The sequence below is a fragment of the Lagopus leucura genome, unplaced genomic scaffold (genome assembly GCF_019238085.1).
Source record: "Lagopus leucura isolate 7727_CA_CO unplaced genomic scaffold, USGS_WTPT01 109-27_obj-0_obj, whole genome shotgun sequence".
In the NCBI taxonomy this organism is placed as follows: Eukaryota; Metazoa; Chordata; class Aves; order Galliformes; family Phasianidae; genus Lagopus; species Lagopus leucura.
Window position 1 is genome coordinate 1 of NW_024964195.1, and position 16656 is coordinate 16656.

A 16656-nucleotide genomic window follows, 5' to 3' on the forward strand; every position below is an offset into this window, starting at 1 on the left:
CACCGCCCCGCTCCCCACGCCCCGCCACCAGCCCGCACCGCACGGCGCCCCGCTCCTCGAACACCCTCCTCCCCGTGCCGAGGCGGCACTTCGCTCCCTGCCCCAAGATTCCCCCACGGAGGCGCACGTAGCGCCCACGGGGATCCACGCGCGTTGCGTTTCCCGGTTTGTTGCGCTCCCGTCATGCAGCGCGCGAACTGATTTGCATGGCCCCTCGCCCTACAGCCCGCTCTCCCGTGCCTTTAGCGCCCCCTTTTCACGCTTATCCCTTCACCGTGGGGCGGGGCTCGCCGTCGGACCACGTGACTCGGCAGAGGGGCTGGGGCAGACGTGGCAAGCGGCGCGCCGGGCACGTGTCGTGGGGCTCAGCCAATCGGCGGGCGCGGTGGGCGCTCGCGCACTGCCGTCCCGTCCCGGCGCCGTGCGCTCCGCTTCCTCCGGCGGCGATGGCGGCGGTGAGCCCGGCCACGGCGGGCGGCGGCCGCTGGGAGGTGGTTCGCAGGGGGCGGCGCCCCGCGGGACGGCCCCGAGATCCCCCCACGGTCTCCGCAGCGCCCATCGCCACCACCGAGACCCTTTTCGAGCTCGGCTTCGAGCGCGCCCCGCGCCGCGCGGGCCGGGAGGCGGCGGCCGAACCGCAACAGCAGCAGCAGCAGCAGCAGCAGCGGCGGCAGCAGCAGTCGGGAAAGGGATCTCGGAAGGCGGCCGGGGATGGCGGCTCCAGGCCCGGCCGGTTCCGCTCCCTGGAGGAGGCGCTCAAAGCCGTGAGTGGGGCGGGGGGGGCGGCTGCGATGCGGGAGGGATGGCCCAGCCCCACCCCCAGCATAGGGATGGCGCTGCCGTGGTTGTGTCTGGTCGCTGCTGGCGCTTTCCTAAAGGCCTGGAATCATTTGGGTTGGAGAAGAGCTCTGAGATCCCCATGTCTGACCCTAGCCCGCCCTGCCGTGCCCACTGAGCCTATCCTTCAGTGCCACAGCCCCGCTCTCTGATTGCCTCTATGGACGGTGACCCCAGTACTGCCCTGAGTTGGGCTGCACAGCTGCCAGCAGCCATTGAGTGCTGCTGCACCTCCTCAGCTCCTTAAGGCTGAGCTGTGTCATAGAATCACAGAATGGCCTGGGTTGAAAAGGAGCACAATGCTCATCCTGTTCCAACCCCCTGCTGTGTGCAGGTCACCAACCAGCAGACCAGGCTGCCCAGAGCCACATCCAGCCTGGCCTTGAATGCCTGCAGGGATGGGGCATCCACAGCCTCCTTGGGCAACCTGTTCCAGTGCCTCACCCACTCCGAGGTCAGGCTTGTCATGCAGGCGATAGGCGATAGGCAATAGGCACGCTGCTTGTGTTCCTCAGTGACCTTCCTTAGCTTAAAGAAAACACATTTGGAGCACAGAATGCAGCACGTGGGGCGAGAAAGGGGCTGCATGCCTGGCCCCACGCATCTCAGAGCCACCTCTCATCACAGTTCAACGTGGCTGACCTGCAGAAGGAGCTGGACAAGAGCCAGAGCATGTTCCCAGAGAACCCCTCAGTCTGGGTGAAGGACCTGGCCGGCTGCCTCAACTACAAGCTGCAGGCTCCCAAGAGTGACCCGGCACTCAGCCAGCACATCCACGGTCAGTGCCTGCAATGGGAGGAGGTCTCTGTGGCTCTGTGTGCTGCATAGCTCCTCTGTGGTGCTGTGTGTTGCAGGAATATAGTATAGAGTTTAACTGATGCTGTGATATTTGTCTTGCTGGGTATAGAATCATAGAATCACAAGGTTGGAAACGATCTGCAGGATCATCTAGTCCAACCGTCCTCCCGCTACCGTTGCTACCACAAGCCTCTAAACCATATCTCGTAGCTCCTCAACCATATCTTCTAGCTCCTCAAGTCTTCCTTTTATACGTCACTCAATGGCATACCCTGTACAGCCTATGCTCACTGAGTTCCTCTTCACCTGTTGTATTGCCCACAGATTATCCGTACTGTCTCGTGAGTAAAGAGCTGAAGAATGCCATCAGATCCCTGCTGGGAAAATCTTCTGGTGTGCTGGAGCTCTTCTTTGATCACTTAATTTATACCATGCTGCAGGAACTGGACAAGACCCCCGGTGAGCACACTTTCTGCAGAGCAGCCCGGTGCTGGTGGGGGTTCTGATGTGGGAATGATTTTGCTGCTTGTTGCCTGTGCTGAGAACAACACTCTGTGTGGGGTGAGGAAGGAAGCTTGTTGGCTCAGGCACAGTGGGTGCAAGATGGGAGCCCCGCAGTGTTGTTATGGAGAACTTGGTGCAGACGCTTTCTGGGGGTGCTTTGGGGCAGTGTCACCACAGTCACCATCCCAGTGCCTGGTGGGATTCACCTGGTGCCTGGAGCAACTGCAGCATTCCTAGGAGCGCAGTGGGGCTGTGGATGATTACCAGGAAGAAGCTTAACCTCATCCCTTTGCTGTTCCAGGGGAGTCTTTACACGGGTACAGGATCTGCATCCAGGCCGTGCTGCTGGAACGGCCTAAAATTGCCACCGCCAACCTGGGCAAGGTGAGCTGGGCACACGCTGTCCACCTGAGATCCCAGGCAGTTCAGCCCTGCCCGCTTCCATGAGTCCCTGTGGCCATGTCCCCAGGTGTCACAGCATGGTGCTGGGGTGGGACAGATGGACAGTAGGCCTGCTGAGCCACCCCTCTTTGTTTCCCCAGTACCTGGAGCTGCTGCGCTCACACCAAAACCGGCCGGCCAAGTGCCTGACCATCCTGTGGGCTCTGGGGCAAGCTGGCTTCACTGACCTAACTGAGGGCTTGAGAGGTGAGAGCTCATGTGCCCTGATGGGATCCTGTCTGCCTGGAGTGGCTTCCATGAACTGTTCATCCATTGTGTGTTGTGTCTGTGTCTTGGCCGTATACGTCAAACATGAGCTGCCACAGCCATCAGGGAGGGAGCGTGTTTATAGATGTGTAAACACACAGAGCTATTCAGTGTCAGCACTGTAAACATTGGGAAGTGCTTTATTATTTTCCTGCTGCTGGAGCTCAGCCAGCAGAGCCCATTGCTGACAGTGGAGCATGCCTGGCTCTCATGCTGGCTGCAGTCCCAGTGCTGCCAGCACTGGGCTGATGCTTCTCTTCACAGTCTGGCTTGGCGTGATGCTCCCTGTGCTTGGCATCAAGGCACTTTCCCCATATGCTGTCTCCTACCTGGACCGCCTGCTGACGTGAGTTATCCCTCGGGTTTGTGTCTGTTTGGACAAGGGCAGAGCCTGCTGGACTGCAGTGCCTCTGTGTCTTGCTCACGGAGCGTGTGTATGCTTCTCTGCTTTGCAGGATGCACCCAAATCTGACCAAAGGCTTTGGCATGATTGGACCCAAGGATTTCTTTCCCCTCCTGGACTTCGCCTTCATGCCCAACAATTCGCTGTCACCTAGGTAGGGCTGTGCCACTGGCAGCATGCAGAGTAGTGTGGGGACAGTGTCCCAGTCCCAATGCTTCCCCACACTGTGTGGGACATGCAGCTCCTGGTGACCCAGGGGAGGGCACAATGAGACTGAGGGGGCATCATGAGATGGCAGTAGGGAATTTGGGGGGGTGTGAGAAACCCATTGGCACCAGGGAGGGAGGAGCTGGCAGCCAGCTGTACGTGATGGAGGCAGCTGTCCCCAGCCAACCCTTAGTGTGCCTCTGCAGCATTCAGTGAGCACATCAGGTGCTCCTGGTGCTGGTCAGGGAGGTCAGAGCAGGGTGAGATGTGAACGTTGCACTGTTCTGTCACACTGTGGGCTCAGGGACAGCTCAGACAAGTCACGCTGCTTGGAGCACGTGGGGCAGTATGGGGATGGGAATGGGACCAGCGGCCACAGGCAGCACCTCTCCCAGCCTGCAGGAGCAGCTGCGGCGGCTGTACCCACGCCTGAAGGTGCTGGCCCTGGGCGCGAGGCCGGAGACAACGCTGCATACCTACTTCCCCTCCTTCCTGTCCCGAGCCACACCGAGCTGCCCGCCTGCCATGAAGAAGGAGGTGAGAAGGGGGCTGGGGGTGCCGGGTCTTTGTGCATCCTGTGGGCGGTGTGGCAGCAGCAGGTACGGTTCTCCCTGCAGCTCCTGACCTCTATGAGCCAGTGCCTGAGCTTGGACCCGCTGAGCTTCAGTGTCTGGAGGCAGCTCTACACCAAGCACCTCTCCCAGTCCAGGTGGATGCAGCGGGCAGCACTCCAGGCTTTTGCTGTGTCTGGCCTGGCTGCTGGGTGTGCTTTGGCACAGTGCTGGGGAGCGCACGCATTGCTGCTGAGTGCCAACTGTGCCCTGCTTTCCTTCTGCCCCCCAGCTTGCTCCTGAACCATCTGCTGGAGTCCTGGGACAGCGGCAACAGGAAGGTAGGAGTGAGCCATGAGGGGCTGGGCACCCGATGCTGAGCTCCCTCCAACCATTGCAGCTCCACTGTCTCCAGGCACACCAGGCCCTGCAGGAGACCGTTCACTCCTTCAAGGTGACCAACGAGGAACTGGTTGCCAAGGGACCTGGCAGCCAGCAGGATGTGGCTGCGTGTGACACTGCCTGCAAGGTGAGCCAGTGCCGGTGCCTCCATGCCAGGCAGAGGCTGCTTGCTCCCTACCAGGGCAGCTGGCATGGTGTGACAGGGCTGTTTTGCTACTTCATAGCTGCTGCTGCAGAAGATGAAGGGCTGGGGCTTCTACTGGTCCCGCCTGCTGCTCATCCTGCTGGTGTTTGCTGCCGGTTTCCTCATACACGACATTCAGACACACGGCTCTCTGCAGGGTATGGCCAGGGAGTGGGAGCCTCCGTGTCTCCCCTGGGTTGCCCCAGAGAGAAACGACATGGGGGCAGAGCTGCGTTGTGCTCAGGTGCCACTTTCTTCTTGCAGCCTCCGCCTCTGCCCACGCGCTCCGTTCCTCCGGCATCCTGCCCGCCTGCCAGCACGCCTGGCACAAAGCGGCCCACTTCTCACTGGAGGGCTACAGGTCAGTGTCCCCGGCGCTCGGCAGCGCCACAACTGAGAGGTGTGAAGTGGCTAACGCAGCACAAAGTGATTTCTGTAGGGAGCCCTTTTTGCTCGGGAAGCGTTCCCCGGGTGCTCCTGGAAGTGCTTTTCCGCTCAGCTCTTGAGTTCTCCCGTTCCCTTGGCTGCGGCGGCGGTTTCCAGGTACACGTATGCTCCCGTGGCTTTGCCGTCGGTGCCGGCGCGCCCGGCGCGGCCTCAGCCTGCGTTCCCTTGCAGGTGGTTGGAGAGGACGCTGCCCCCCTACTGCTCCTGTGCCGCGGCTCTCCTGCAGCAGATGCTGCAGCTGCTCTGGGTGAAGGCGGCCGAGCTGACCCTGCACATCAGCAAGCAGTGCTTCTCGTTCCTCTCCTGGGCTGGGGAGTGCCTGCTCTGGCTGCTGGAATGGGTGAGGATGGGAGGGGATGAGCGGTGCCCAAGGGTGAGGGCGTGTGGGGCTGCTCTGCTCTCAGCCTGAGCCTCTGATCTCTCTCCCCGCAGCTCCAGTCCCGGGTCCCCGAAGCTGTTTGGCAGATTGCTGAGTGCATGCGGGAGTTGCTGCTCTTCCTGCTGCGGAACTGCCTGCTGCCGCTGCTGGAGCACGTGTCTGCCGCGCTGCAGCAGGCATGGAAGCACTGTGTGGATGCCTGCAAGTGAGCACCGCCATTTGGTGCCATACGTGGTGCTGTGCTGCTGCCCCACTCCTGGACTGGGCGCATTGGGGCTGTGCAGCTCAGTGGGGTGGGGGGATGCTGCCCGTGGCTCAGGTGTTGCCAGGCATGGAACCATTCTCCTCTCTTTGGCAGTGGAGAAGTGTCGTGGGACTGTGTGAGGGAGCACCTGAGCAGCTTTACCTATTCCTCCTGGCTCTACCTGCAGAAAACAACCCTTGCCCTCAAGAACTGGGCCCTGGCCATGATTTCTGGACATTGAGCTGCTCCCGGGGTGGGGGGATGCGGTGCAGCTGCCCCTGCTGCTGCTGCCACCAGGGATTGCCCCCCTCTTGTCTCTGTGGGGTCACTGTGGGTGTCCTGGCCACGTGCAGTCAGGTGTCGCTGGGTGTCCTCAGCTGCGGGGTGAGAGGTGTTGGGATATTTCCCCCCCGACCCGGGGCAATGAATGAGCTCAGCACCTCTGGTCTCTGTGTGCCTTTGTCCTGCGCGGCGGCTGTAGGAGGGAAGGTGGGAGGGGAAAGAGGGTGGTCGGAGGGGAAGGACGGAGCGAAGGATTAATGGATGGAACCGTGGTCGCTGTCTCGTTCCTTATCCTGGCGCTGGTGCAGATAGCAATGAAGGTAGAAGTGGATTTAAGTCCGCCTTGTCCGTGGCAGTATAAGGGCGGTGGCTCCACACCCGTACTGCAGTGTGGGGGATTAGCTCAAATGGTAGAGCGCTCGCTTAGCATGCGAGAGGTAGCGGGATCGATGCCCGCATCCTCCAGTTTTGCTGGAGCCGCGCGTACCTACACCCACTGCGCCTGCGGGCTCCGCCGTGTGTACGCGGCTGTTCGCGTATGGGTGGGTGCGCGCGTGTGCGCGGCGGGCGGCCGGAGAACGGGGGAGCGGCGGGGAGGCGGCCAGCCGGAGGGGGCGTGGTCAATGGCGGGAGGCCCAGGCTCGCGCGTCGCCGTTGCCGTGGCGCCGTCCAATGGGCGGCCGCGTTGCTGGGGGGCGGCGTCCAACGGGCGGGCGCGTTGCTGCGGAGCGGCGGTGGCGGCGCGGCCATGGAGGTGCGTTGCGGCGGGCTGCTCTTCAGCTCCCGCTTCGACTCTGGCAACCTGGCGCGGGTGGAGCAGGTGGGGCCGCCCGAGGGCCGCGCCGCGCCCGGCGGCTCCGCGCTGCCCGCCGCCGACTACGAGTTCAATGTGTGGACGCGGCCCGACTGCGCGCACACCGAGTACGAGAACGGCAACAGGTAACGGGCGGGCGGGGCACCGTGCAGCTCCGTGCAGCTCCGTGCAGCTCCGTGCAGCTCCGTGCAGCTCCGTGCAGCTCCGTGCCCGCCCTCCGCAGGTCGTGGTTCTACTTCAGCGTGCGCGGCGGCGCGCCCGGGAAGCTGATCAAGCTGCACATCCTCAACATGAACCGGCAGAGCCGGCTGTACGCGCACGGCATGGCGCCCTTCGTTCGCACCGTGCCCGGGCGGCCCCGCTGGGAGCGCGTCCGCGAGCGGCCCTGCTTCCAGGTGCGGGGAAGGCCCGGCTGGGGCGGTCGGGAGCGGCTGTGCATGGCTGCGTGCTGCCCGCTCAGCTCCGCTTTGTGTCTCTCCCAGATGGTGGAGGCCCAGTTTGTGCTGTCCTTTGTGCACCGCTTCCTGGAGCACCGCGGCACCACCACCTACTTTGCCTTCTGCTACCCTTTCTCCTACACGGAGTGCCAGGAGATGCTGGCGCAGCTGGACAGCCGCTTTGAGGAGTGCCGGCACATGGCTCCCAGCAGGTGCAGGGATGGGGCACGGCGCTCCCTGCTCCCGGCACGCGCTGCCCTGCATGTGCTTGCAGGGAAGGCTGGGGGGCCGAGGGCCGAGCCCTGCGGCTCGGAGCTTCGCTTCGGGGAGGGGCTGGGCTGGAACTGCTTCCCTGGAAAGGAGAAGGGGTTCTCAGAGAGCTGAGTGCTGTGCCGGGCAGAGCCTCGCTTCCTTTCTGCTTCCTGCCTGCGGGAAGGTTTGCTTGTCTCGGTTTCGCTGCTCTGATTCTGATTCCTGTCCCAGCGAGGCTCAGCTGCAAGTTGTGATGGCCAGCCCCGAGAGCCCGGCGGTGAGGATTTGGGCCAACGTGCCCTGAGCTCGCCCCTCTCCCCACAGCCCCCTGGACTCAGTCTATTACCACCGGGAGCTGCTGTGCCACTCCCTGGACAAGCTGCGCGTCGACCTGCTGACCGTCACCTCCTGCCACGGCATGCAGGAGCGGCGTGAGCCGCGGCTCGACAAGCTCTTCCCAGACACGGCCACGCCACGGCCACGCTGCTTCACGGGCAAGAGGGTGAGCAGCTGCTCCAGGGACCCCAGAGCGTGCCTGCCACCCCAAATGGGGGCTCAGCGTCGGAGCTACACGGGGCCCGGGTGGGAGCGCTGCCTGTCACGCCTCTGCTCGCCCCCAGGTGTTCTTCCTGAGCAGCCGCGTGCACCCTGGTGAGACGCCCTCCAGCTTCGTCTTCAATGGCTTCCTGCACTTCATCCTGCGCGAGGAGGACCCCCGTGCCCAGATGCTGCGTCGCATGTTCGTCTTTAAGCTCATTCCCATGCTGAACCCAGACGGAGTGGTGCGAGGTCACTACCGGTGAGCAGCTCTCTCTCACTCTGGGGTTCATACAGCCCAGCTGTTTGCAGGAGGAGCTGTGCTGACGGGCTCGGGGCTCAACGCAACATGGCCCTTTGCAGGACTGACTCACGTGGGGTCAACCTGAACCGACAGTACCTCAACCCCGATGCCGAGCTGCACCCCGCCGTGTACGGGGCCAAAGCAGTGCTGCTGTACCACCACGTGCACAGCCGTGTGCTGCCGGGCAGCCCCGACTGGAGGACCTACATCTCGCCGCTCAGCACCAGTGTGCTCAGCACCAGATCTTCCAACCATTCCGTCCCAGAGGCAGCGCTGTCGGAGCTGGAGAAAACCAACAACCTCCGCAATGCTTCCAGCACTTGGAGTCAGGGCCTCGACCCTTCTCAGAAACCCCAGGTGGACCTGATCCTCCCTGCACGGCGCTGCGAGGAGGAAGCTGGGCAGCCGCTGCCGCTTCCCGAAGCCATCCTGCCCCAGCACAGCGGGCTGGCCTACTATGTCGACCTGCACGGGCACGCCTCCAAGCGTGGCTGCTTCATGTATGGGAACAGCTTCAGCGATGAGAACGATCAGGTGAGGTTAGGAGCACTGCCTCGGGGCTGTGGTCTCACTGCTGTGGTCTCACGGCGCTGGGACTTGTAGCCGGTCCTAGCCCTGGCGTGGGAAGGATGGGAGCTGCCCCTGTGCCCCATAAAGGATGAGGGCAGTGTGGTGAGCCGTGCCTGCTGCTGGCTGTGGGCAGGGGATGCTTGCCCTGCAGCATCCCAGGGGTGTTGCTGGGACACAGCATCACCTCCTGCCCTCTGCGCCGCAGGTGGAGAACATGCTGTTCCCTAAGCTCATCTCCTTGAACTCACCTCACTTTGACTTCACGGGCTGCAACTTCTCAGAGAAGAATATGTATGCCAAAGACAAGCGGGACGGGCAGTCCAAGGAGGGCAGTGGGCGTGTGGCCATCTACAAAGCACTGGGCATCATCCACAGGTAGGCAGAGCTCCGCATCACACTGTGCTGCACCAACCAGTGTCAGCCAGCAGATGGATCTGGTCCAGGCCCAGGCAAAGAGCTGGGTTTGCTGGAGGCAGATGTGGGAGCGCCGACACAATGCAGGTGCATCCTGCCCGCATCCTCTCTGCTTTTTCTCCTTGCCTCTCTGACCCTCCTGCAGCTCTTCTGACTTTCTACAGCATGGCTTCGGCTGGGAAGAACCACAGAGGTCACCCAGTTCTTGTCCAAGCACTTGTGGTGCATGTTTGCTGCTTTCCAGACAGAGAGCACTTTCCCAAATGGACATGTTTGCATTTAGCTGTGATTCAAACTCATTGTAGAGGTTCAGTTTTGCAGATCTCACGCACGAGATTGCTGTGGTATGCAAGCTGAGGGCATTCTTCTGCTCTGTAGCAGCTGCATGCCTCTGTTTGGCAGCAATGTGATATTTTTGGACTGTTTCTGTTGTGGTTGCTGGGAACAGAGGGAGGGCTGCTGGGAACCACCAGGGAAGGGCAGCAAGAAGTCGGTTGTGCAACACCTCCTTAGCAGATCCCCCAGTCCCCACGTATGATAGCTAATGAACCTTTCTCAGCTAGTGCATCACCTGGGGCAGCCCACCAATCCTCTGCACTTGTCCCAGGAAGGCGTTCCCCAGCACCCTTAGAGAGCAGTGACTTCTGGCACAGAAGCAGTGCTCACTGAGTGTTCATATCACAGTTATTTTTCTCGGTCGCTCCTGAGCATGAATTAATTTCCTGTACCCGAGATACAAGGAGTACTGCCTGTGGCCATGTTAATCATTGATCTGAAAAGCCATTACTTCTACATGCAGCTTGGAAACGCTGAGGGCAGAGAAAGGCCGACTGTTGAAACAAAGAACAATAACATGGCAAATGGAAAAGTTCTTGCAGGCTTCTTGAGAATATAGAGTGAGGCAGGGGATGAAGGAAAGCACTATGAAGATAGGTTCAGGGAACTGGATCTGTTTGGCTTGGAAAAGAAAAAGCTCCAGGGAGACCTCGTGGCCTTCCAATACTTGAAGGGAGCGTATAAACAAGAGGGAGAACGGCTGTTTGTGAGGGTGGATGGTGATAGGACAAGGGGGAATGGTTTTAAACTGAGACAGGGGAGGTTTAGGTTGGATGTTAGGAGGAAGTTTTTCCCCCAGAGGGTGGTGAGGCACTGGCACAGGTTGCCCAAGGAGGCTGTGGATGCCCCATCCCTGCAGGCATTCAAGGCCAGGCTGGATGTGGCTCTGGGCAGCCTGGTCTGCTGGTTGGTGACCTGCACACAGCAGGGGGTTGGAAGTGGATGAGCATTGTGGGCCTTTGCAACCCAGGCCAGTCTATGATTGACTGGGAGCCTCACCATCAAGTCATTTTGTTCCCTGCTATGAGAAGAGCCACGCTCATTCCTCTGTACCTGCTCAAAAAGGAAACATAGCCATGACCTCCTTACAGCAGAGATTGGAGCAGCAGAGAGTCGCACAACAGCACTGGTGTAGAGGGACGTGGTGTAATGGTGGCACATGGGAGGTCAGGCTGATGGTCCTTGATCTTGCAGCTCTTTTCCAACCCTAACAGGTGTATGATTCTGTCAGGGGAGGCCCCATGTGCTGCCCCTGGGGCACAGAGGAGGAGGAGGAAGTGCCACAATTGTTTCCTGAAGTCTGGGATTTGTGTTTGCATCGCTGCTCCCTGTGGTGCAACAAGCTCAAAGCTGCACGGAAGGAGAGAATTCCTCTGTGTTGTGTCAGGCGCCCTGTGCCCACCCCCAGCCCTGCTGTTTGCCTGTGGTTTTTCATATCTGCTGTCCTGTCCTTGAGCAGAACAAACCACCTCCTGGAGCCCTCCTGTCCTGGCTGAGGTCCGAAGCCTCCCCTGTATGGATGCTGAAGTCTCTCCCCATCCCAGGGCCGTGCTCATGCTGTCTGCTTCACTCTCTTCCATAGGCATCCCCAGCTCCTGTGTTGTGGCCATCGTTACTAACGGCTGCGTTCCCTTCTGTCCCACAGCTACACACTGGAGTGCAATTACAACACGGGCCGCTCGGTGAACAGCATCCCTCTGGCCTGCCACGACAACGGGCGCGCCAGCCCCCCGCCACCACCCTCCTTCCCCTCCAAATACACCGTGGAGCTGTTTGAGCAGGTAAGAGGCGCCGCGGGGCAGTGGGGCCGCACGATGGGGCCACGTCTCACTGCCTCCCCTCACCCTGCAGGTCGGTAGGGCACTGGCCGTGGCTGCACTGGACATGGCAGAGTGCAACCCGTGGCCGCGCATCGTGCTGTCGGAGCACAGCTGCCTCAGCAACCTGCGGGCCTGGATGCTGAAGCACGTGCGTGGCACGCGGGGCAACGGAGCCTGCGTGCGGAAGAGAGAAGGCCGCAGCCCCCCCAGGAGTGCCGGGTGAGGGTCGGGGAGTTGTACTGTGAGGGCAGGGCCAAGCCACCGGCTCACACTCAGGTCCGCTTCTCCTCCCCTGGCAGCGGGCTCCCGACCTCAGCCTCAGAGAGCGCCCTGTCCCGCGTGCGCAGCTTCAGCCACGGCAGCCAGCAGGACTCGCCCCGCGTCAGAGCCTCACCCAGCTTCCCAGGTGCTGCTGTGGATTCTCCGGGCCCGCAGAAGGGTGACACGCAACCCCCGGCACCGCTCCGAGGTAAGGCGGGCTGGTGGCTGCTCGCACACGTGCTGCAGTGCCTGCCAAGCTGCTGCGCTGAGCCGCAGCCCTGACTCGAGGAGCGCTCGGTGACGGCGTAACGCTTCGGTTTGATGTGACAAAAGTGGGTTTGTGTGGAAGAATTGTGTGTGAGAGCGGCCGCCCCGTCCTCTCGGAAGGGCCCTGGACATGTGGCAAGAGACCCCTGATGGCAGCATCCTATGGGGCTGCAGGGCCAGCACAGCGCCCAGCCCCACATCTGGGCCACGCTCGCTGCCCACTGCCACGGCCCTGCCGTGCCCTGGGCTTGAAGCATCACTGTGTGGAGGGCAGAGCAGTGTGAAAACCTCTTACCCCGCAGCCTCTGCCACCCAGATCGTTCCTGGGGATACACCAAAGTGCCTTTCTGTACCCCAGACAGTGGCTGAGGGTGCTGCGGGCGCGTGCCAAGCTGCCCGCACACCTGGGAGGCACAGCCACAGCCCTGCCACATGGTGACAAAGCAAGGCGGTGGCCGTACCCTTCACTGCAGGGCGCTGCCCAGAGGTGGGCACAGCCGCAGTGCTGCAGGAAGGCTGCAGCAGTGTGCAGTACAGCAGAGCTTGGCTGCAGCCCCAGCAGTGGGGCTCAGAGCGGAGGGCTGCGGGTGCTGCTGGGTGTGCGTGGAGCTGTGCTCGGGTCCAGGCTTTGTGCCGCCGTGTTTCTGAGTGTCGGTGTGTCCCTGTGCTTCGCGTGTGTTGCACGCATCGCTTCCTCCTCCATGGTTGTTGCTTCCTGGTGTTCTGTAGTGGTTCTCCTCTGCCTCGAGAGCACAGCAGGGAGGAAATAAAAGGTTTGTGTTCCCGTGGGCACGTTGTGGCGTCTGTTCCTTCTGCCGTGCGCACGCTGCCCGCCCACAGCAGCCTGCAGGGCTCCAGAGCCAGCACGACAGCGGGGGGGGCGCTGGAGGGCCCGGCTGCCCTGCTCTTGGGGCAGAGATGGTGGCATTATGCAGCAGCTCCAGCACGGTGACAGCAGGGCACCATTCCAGCCACGGTGCGGCTTCGGTGTTTGTGTAGCATCTGTTGGAAGCGTGGCTGTAGACTGCCCGACCCCTTGGCTGTGCCGTGTCAACCCCTCACCATCCACCCTCCTCTCTGCCATCCCCTCGTGGTACTGGGATGCTGCCGCTCCCTTTTCCTTCCCCATGCAGCTGGAAAACAGAAGCACTCAGATGCAGTGGTGTGGGGCAGCACGGGATGAGGCTGCTGCCCTGGCACATCCCTTTCCTGTGCACACAGCTGCATGCTGCGCGGAAAGGGGCCAGACGCTGCCGCCTGCACAGGACGTTGGGGGTCAGGGCTCAAGCCTGGCTGCACTGCCTGTCCTATGCCACAAGTTACAGGGACATCCTGTGCCACTGGCCCTGACCCCAAGCAGGCTCATCCCCTCCTCAGCTGCCTCCTCAGAGTCAGATGAGGAGCTCCTGCTCTGGTCCAGCTGGACTTGAGGGGACCTCATTTCAGAGCTCTCTGGTGCTGTGCTGAACCCAAGGCTGAGTACTGCTGCTTGCTGCCATTGCCCCTGAGCACCAGCATGTTGGGTTTGGCTGCTGCACACCCAGAACTCCCCTCTAGCTGCACAGAGACCCACACAGCATAGGGCCTACTCTTGCTCAGGCTTCCTGCTTCCTCAGCTTTCTGTGCCATCTTCAGAGTCCCCGTGCTGTTTCCTTTTCCCCAGCTCCCAGGGTCAGCCCACCCCTTATCTCAGGAGCTGCATCCTGCAGACTTCAGCACTGCTGTTGCTGCTCATCCTCTGTCCCCTGCAGGCACTCATTAGCAGCCCTCCTCCATCATGCCTGCCGACATGCAGTGCAGGCTCAGGGCTTTGTCTGCGGCCACAGTCTGTCCCTGCGGTGCGGGGCCGCGTGGCTGTAGCTCTTTATTCTCACTCCAGCATCCTGTTTCCCATTAGCTGCGCCGTGCTGGTTACCGCCCTCCCGCTGCCGGCGTTCCAGCAGCTGCTAAAGCTTTGGCAGCAGCCAGTCCGGCTCTGCTGCCAAAAAGTCCTCCAGGCACAGGGGCTGATCCTGTGCCAAAGCCATGCCTGTGCCTTGTGCCGGGGGATCCGTGCTTGCCTCACGCTCTTTGTGCGGCAGGGGGGGGATCTGGCCTCAGTGCCGTGCAGCACCTCATGTAGCTCTCTGCAATGAGCCGTCTCCTTTGTCCCACAGGGTTCCTGCCGGCAGGTGCCTGTGTGGAGTCAGCATTGGGTGCCAGCTACAGACTGCGGGAGGCTCCGCACCGTGGTGGCAGCAAACCGGGGGCTGCGCACAGCACCATGCTGCTGCAGGTATGGCTGTGCAAAGGGGGAGCGGGGGCCTGGCCACTTCTCTGGGGGTCTGAAGGATGTGGGGCTGGAGCATGGCACGGCCACGGTTGCACCGGAAAGGGACGGGCCCTAATGTTCTGCTCTCTTCCCTGCAGGTGTTCCCAAAGAAGCTGAATGCCAGGAGGGCCCTGGAGCAGCCCGGGTAGGTGCTGGCATGGCCGTGGCACTGATCCAGCCCACAGGAACCCCATCCCCATACCAGGCCCGGTGCACCACTAAGCCCTCACTATCCTGTGCGGTTCCCTGCAGCCTGGGGGGGCTCACCACCCGCCCCAGCAGGATCCCAGTGAGGAGGAAGGCGGCAGCAGCCCTGAGCTTGCCTGTGCTCAGCTCCAGCAGCTCTACAGCCCTCCAAGCCCCGACACACAGCTATGCTGCCCTCTGCACCACGCGGTCTACCCCAGACAGTGCTGTCCCGACTGCCCTGGTACAGGAGGGCAGCAATGCAGCACCAGCCCCAACCCCACTCCCTGTATCTCCAGCACCCTGCCTGGAGACCCCAGTCTCTGGCAGCAGGGCACCCAGCGTGGAGCAGCTGCTGGGTGAGGGTCTGCGCCCCCAGGTACAGCCCAGGGGGTGGCAGGGGAACGTGGCACATGCGGGGGCCTCCATCTCTGGCCTCCCCCCACCCGCTGTCCTGCTTTGCAGTGCCCACCCAGCCTCACCGCCGCCCGCCCCGTGCTGCGCTCCTACCGGCAGCTCTTCTCCTTCTGTGCTGAGGCCTGAGCGTGGCCACAGGCACCGGACCCGCACGTGCCACGGCTGTGTGCCCAACCCGGGAGCCACCGCACGGCGAAGCTGCAGCCGCCAGCAGCGCTGCATTCGGTGCCATGCGCGGGGTTGGGGGCCACCCTGCTCAGCCCCGAGGCCCCGAGGCATTTTTACATAACACGGTTTTGTCTCATGTTGTGTTTCTGTCAAAGCCCGGTCAGAGACGGCAGGGTGGTAAGGGGTGGCAGGGGGGGGATTCCACAGCCGCCATGGTGTGGTGCTGCTCTGTGTGGTGTGGCTCTGTGCAGCGCAGGCCTGTGGAGAAAGAGCACTGTAAGCAAGGGTGGCACAGGAATAAGGATGGGGATGGGATGAGGACAAGACGGGAGCATGTGTGACAGGAATAGGGACGGGATGAGGATGGGGACAGGGTTGGGCACCAGGATGGGGATAAAGGGAGGATCAGGATGAGAATGGGGATGAAGATGGTGACAGAACGTAGATGGTGACAAAGAAAAGGTGTGTGATTGGAACAGGGACACAATGGAAATAGGGATGGAGACAGGGTGGAGACAAGGACAAGATGGGGGCATGTGTGACAGGGATGGGGACAAGATGGATGAGAACAAAGATGACAAGGTGAGCAGGGATCAGGATGCGGTGACCACGACGGGAATTGGGATGGGACCAAGGGACGGTACTGGGGACCGGAAGGGAGACAAGGGTGGCGATGAAGATGGAGATAGGGACGGGAACAAGGGCGAGGAGAAGGCCGGGATCAGGGAGGGGACGGGGACCGGGGCGGGGGCGCCGCAGTACCGGTGCCGCTCGGGGCTCGCTGCCGTTTCACTCCTGCCGCTTGGGGTTGTTAACGGCCACGTAGTGGTAGAGCACGACGAGCAGGAAGAGCGACACGCCCAGCATGTTTGCGAAGATGGCGAGCTGCACGTCCGTCACCATCCTGCGGGCAGCGGCATGGATGCGGGATCCCATCCGGACACCGGGCCCCGACCCCCCATCCGGTACCGGAGCCCACAACCCGCCCCCGGGCCTTCCCCTCCCGCCGCTCACGCGATGCCGCTCCGCTCCGCCGCCGCTTCCACGTCTCCGCGCGCCCCGCGCCACTTCCGGCCGCCACTTCCGGCCGCAGGGCACGGCGGGAGAGCGGGGGGCGGGGCGCGATGGAGCGCCGGTCTCGTGACGTCACTACCCCGCCGTGACGTCACGGCCGCGGGCGCGCAGCCAGCAGCGTCCCACGCGGGCCTCGCCCCGACGGGCGGCGGCAGCCAAATATAGCGCGGGGCGGGGCGGGGCCGGGGGGCGCCTCCAGCCGCGGGGCTCCGCGCCCCGAGCCGTGACGTCACCGCGGGGTCGGGGGGGCGAGGCGTGACGTCACGGTCAGCCGGCGCCCGGGGGCAGCGCGGTGTCACGGCGGGGCCGGGGCCGCCGGTGACGTCATGGCGGGGTCACCGCGGGGACGTGGCACCGCGCGGCGCGGAGGGGGGGGGGGGGCAGGGGGGGGGGGGGGAGGAGAGCCCGCCGCGCGGGGCCACGTCCCCGCGGTGCGGGACACCCCCGCGGGGCGGTGCGGTGCGGTGCGGAGCCGCCCGGAGCCGAGAGCCGCGCGCTGCCCCCTGCCCGGCCCCTCGCCCCCCCCGCCGGGCCCTAACGAG

The 16656-nt window shown here is 62.7% G+C and overlaps 3 protein-coding genes and 1 non-coding gene across 10 annotated transcripts; 3 read left to right on the forward strand and 1 right to left on the reverse strand.

Annotated features, from left to right (window-relative positions):
- The first annotated feature begins 446 nt into the window (after positions 1-446).
- Positions 447-6105, forward strand: TMEM214 (transmembrane protein 214). 4 transcript variants are annotated; one of them, XM_042891902.1, is made up of 16 exons: positions 447-764; positions 1465-1615; positions 1960-2094; positions 2441-2523; positions 2682-2787; positions 3112-3193; positions 3303-3404; positions 3853-3994; positions 4075-4166; positions 4301-4349; positions 4424-4537; positions 4635-4752; positions 4859-4955; positions 5213-5381; positions 5474-5625; positions 5779-6105. In XM_042891902.1, the coding sequence occupies exons 1-16, from the start codon at positions 447-449 to the stop codon at positions 5903-5905; spliced, it is 2037 nt and encodes a 678-aa protein (XP_042747836.1). In that variant the 3' UTR covers positions 5906-6105. The 4 variants fall into 4 exon arrangements, with proteins under 4 accessions (XP_042747836.1, XP_042747837.1, XP_042747839.1 ...); XM_042891903.1 differs by having other exon boundaries at positions 4433-4537; XM_042891905.1 differs by lacking the exons at positions 5474-5625; positions 5779-6105 and having other exon boundaries at positions 5034-5301.
- A 233-nt stretch (positions 6106-6338) lies between these two features.
- Positions 6339-6411, forward strand: TRNAA-AGC. Its single transcript has one exon. It is a non-coding gene; the product is annotated as a tRNA-Ala (tRNA).
- A 283-nt stretch (positions 6412-6694) lies between these two features.
- Positions 6695-15200, forward strand: AGBL5 (AGBL carboxypeptidase 5). Of its 4 annotated transcripts, none has more exons than XM_042891907.1 (13): positions 6695-6885; positions 6984-7155; positions 7243-7409; positions 7774-7951; positions 8070-8248; positions 8350-8824; positions 9066-9235; positions 11256-11391; positions 11462-11649; positions 11730-11899; positions 14115-14233; positions 14368-14414; positions 14522-15200. In XM_042891907.1, the coding sequence occupies exons 1-13, from the start codon at positions 6695-6697 to the stop codon at positions 15159-15161; spliced, it is 2832 nt and encodes a 943-aa protein (XP_042747841.1). In that variant the 3' UTR covers positions 15162-15200. The 4 variants fall into 4 exon arrangements, with proteins under 4 accessions (XP_042747841.1, XP_042747842.1, XP_042747840.1 ...); XM_042891908.1 differs by having other exon boundaries at positions 6984-7409; positions 14522-14834; positions 14921-15082; XM_042891906.1 differs by having other exon boundaries at positions 6984-7409.
- On the reverse strand, positions 15167-16098 carry OST4 (oligosaccharyltransferase complex subunit 4, non-catalytic). Its single transcript, XM_042891911.1, has 3 exons — positions 16055-16098; positions 15803-15944; positions 15167-15298 (listed from the first exon to the last, which is right to left on the reverse strand). Exon 2 carries the CDS (start codon positions 15941-15943, stop codon positions 15830-15832), a length of 114 nt encoding a protein of 37 aa, XP_042747845.1. The 5' UTR covers position 15944; positions 16055-16098; the 3' UTR covers positions 15167-15298; positions 15803-15829.
- Between the last annotated feature and the right edge of the window lie 558 nt (positions 16099-16656).

What these genes read in the sequence shown, in the direction of transcription:
- TMEM214 (XM_042891902.1), top strand. Translation starts at nt 447, where the DNA reads ATGGCGGCGGTGAGCCCGGCCACGGCGGGCGGCGGCCGCTGGGAGGTG. An exon ending in ACTCAGCCAGCACATCCACG is followed by an intron (nt 1,616 to 1,959) that starts GTCAGTGCCTGC and finishes TATTGCCCACAG; the next exon opens with ATTATCCGTACTGTCTCGTG. An exon ending in TGCTCTGGCTGCTGGAATGG is followed by an intron (nt 5,382 to 5,473) that starts GTGAGGATGGGA and finishes CTCTCCCCGCAG; the next exon opens with CTCCAGTCCCGGGTCCCCGA.
- AGBL5 (XM_042891906.1), top strand. Translation starts at nt 6,695, where the DNA reads ATGGAGGTGCGTTGCGGCGGGCTGCTCTTCAGCTCCCGCTTCGACTCT. An exon ending in GCACTGGGCATCATCCACAG is followed by an intron (nt 9,236 to 11,255) that starts GTAGGCAGAGCT and finishes TCTGTCCCACAG; the next exon opens with CTACACACTGGAGTGCAATT. An exon ending in CCGTGGAGCTGTTTGAGCAG is followed by an intron (nt 11,392 to 11,461) that starts GTAAGAGGCGCC and finishes CTCACCCTGCAG; the next exon opens with GTCGGTAGGGCACTGGCCGT.
- OST4 (XM_042891911.1), bottom strand. Translation starts at nt 15,943, where the DNA reads ATGGTGACGGACGTGCAGCTCGCCATCTTCGCAAACATGCTGGGCGTG.